This window comes from Camellia sinensis, chromosome 9, assembly GCF_055761805.1.
Source record: "Camellia sinensis isolate YWXY chromosome 9, ASM5576180v1, whole genome shotgun sequence".
NCBI lineage: Eukaryota > Viridiplantae > Streptophyta > Magnoliopsida > Ericales > Theaceae > Camellia > Camellia sinensis.
Genome location: NC_138969.1, coordinates 37,084,911 through 37,087,177, shown reverse-complemented (window position 1 = coordinate 37,087,177; position 2,267 = coordinate 37,084,911). Strand labels below are relative to the sequence as shown.

At 51.6% G+C, this 2,267-nt stretch overlaps 1 protein-coding gene across 1 annotated transcript; it reads right to left on the bottom strand.

The window, feature by feature from the left end:
- Positions 1-944: 944 nt before the first annotated feature.
- On the bottom strand, positions 945-2,040 carry LOC145799066 (uncharacterized). Its single transcript, XM_082888631.1, has 3 exons — positions 1,726-2,040; positions 1,542-1,640; positions 945-1,299 (listed from the first exon to the last, which is right to left on the bottom strand). The coding sequence occupies exons 1-3, from the start codon at positions 1,984-1,986 to the stop codon at positions 1,015-1,017; spliced, it is 645 nt and encodes a 214-aa protein (XP_082744757.1). The 5' UTR covers positions 1,987-2,040; the 3' UTR covers positions 945-1,014.
- Between the last annotated feature and the right edge of the window lie 227 nt (positions 2,041-2,267).

Below are 2,267 nucleotides of genomic sequence, written 5' to 3'. Positions count from 1 at the left end.
TCTCTCCCCCGTCATCGACGTACTTGCCAGAAGAGCACTCTGCCTGCCCGAAGAATAGCCGTGAGCTAACGGTGTCGAGCATAAACCCGCACCTTTCCATTTATCCATCAATCACCCCGGGGAGGGATGAAAAATGAGAGAATGAAGAATAGAGAGGTGTAAGTTGAGAGAAAAGCGAGGAAAAGGGTTTCGAGAGAAAATCCGAGCTTGAGAATTGAGTGATGTGAGAATCACAAATAAGAAGGGGTGGGAAACAATACCCAGATTGAACTGGCTCCTCGTGGTCCGAGGTCCCCCATCTTTGGTTACGCGTCTGTGTGTCGTGTCTCTTTCATTTGACGGTCTCGTATTTTGTTTTTAGTCTTTCCCGAGCGTGTCTCGTTGTGTTTAGGTCGTGTACCTATATTTGAGTCCTTTTCGCTCTGTTCAGTGGTAGGCTCGATATCCCGGTTTGAAAAACCCTCATTCGATTTCAAAAATCGCTTATGCTCAGAATGCTGTGCCATTCTCTACATTGGAACGTGTTCCGACTCCAACCGGTTCCATCTTTGAGGTCCGTCCTGATTAGATTGGGCTGTCTTGTTTGAGAATTGCAGTGTGCAGAATGAACTGAATGCTGTGTTTTGGGCTGTATGCAGATCAATCCCCAATAGAGTAAGGGCTGTGTGTCTAAGGATCAGGCAGTGGGTTGTTTGGGTTATTTTGCTGTTGGCTGTTTAAGTTATCTGATTATTACAGTGCAAGTGTTCAATTTTCAGACAACCAATCAATTTCATTTACATTGAGGTGTAACATGATGAGATGCGATGCAATGCATGAAATGTGTAAATGTAAACATTTTTTCAGATAAAAAGTCCGTTTCATTTCATTATCTTTTCAAATGTACAAGTTTTGGAAACAAAAACCTGCCTGTGGCAGTACAAGGTAATCTATCTACCAACCAAAAAGAAAAGTACAAGGAAAGAAAGAAAAGATAACAAAAATCTGCATCTGTGTCGATCACTCCAAGGGCCGTCAGTCTGTCCTGGTCCTCTTCCTGGACGAGGGTCCAGGAGCATCAACAGCGTCGTCATCAGAGCCCGAGCTAGAACCGTCTGCGGTCTCCTCCTCCGACGACCCTGCCTCCGCCTCTGACTCCTCGTCGTCGTCATCGTCCGGGACTGGAGCCCGCGAGCTGCTCCCGACGTGAGTACGCCCACCCCTAGTGCGGGGAAATATCCTGCCCTCCTCATCTCTCCCCCGGGCAGGGACAGAAGGTCTGGCTGGAGCACCTCCTGCCATGGGAATCTGGAAGGGAGGCTGAAAAAGCACACAAAAAGTGAAATGCATCAGTATACTGTAGACAGTTTATCAGTGCAGAATGCAGTGTATGGATACAGTGTATGAATGCCGTGAGCAGTTTGTCAGTACAGAGTTTAGTGCAGAATGCAGTGTATGCAGTGCTCAGATACAGTGAGATCAGTGTATCAGGTGTTGTGCCGTGAATCAGATTATGCGAAGCAGTGTATGAATGGTTTGAGGCCAGTGTCAGAAGGACATACCGGTATGCTGTAGACAGCCAGAAGGTCAAATGTCCGCTGGAGCATCCCCATCATCGAGGCATTCATCGCCAACGACTGACGGGTGTACTCAGGAGAAGCCTGCAAAGGTATCAGATGCATTAGTATTCTGTGGAATATCAGTAAACTGAAGTGAGATAACTGTACGAAGTGCAGTGATACATACCGGCGGAAGGTCGGGGATGTCAGTGAACTCATGCCCAGCTGGTGGAGGGGCGAAGGGGATCTGATAGGTCGCCCCACCCTGCCCCTGGAAAGTCAGTACAGCAGGCAGGGCAGGCCAGCCAGCTCCTCGTCCTCCCCGCGCTCCGCCCCTGCCACGGACTCGGGCCCTCCTCGAAGATCCAGCCCCTGCTCCTGCTCCGGCCCCAGCCGCCGATGCTACAGGCCTGGCCCCCTCTGCTCGACGACCGCTCAAAGGTCGCATCAGGTACGTCCGCACGTACTCCTGATAGTCGCCGGTGCCTCGGAAGCCGGCCTCCTCCCAGCTGATGGAGTAATCATCCAGCTGCTCAGGGGTCAGCCCCTCGGTCTCCCTCATCTCTGCAGGAGGGTGAGCCGGGACTATCTGCTCAGGTAACCCGCGGGTCTGGCGTAGAAAACGCTCCCCCAGGTACCAAGCCCGACAGACCGGGCCCTCTAGCAGAATCCGGAAACGCGAGGTCTCCTCAGCACCAGGGAACCGACCCCGCATCGCCGACGGCAAGG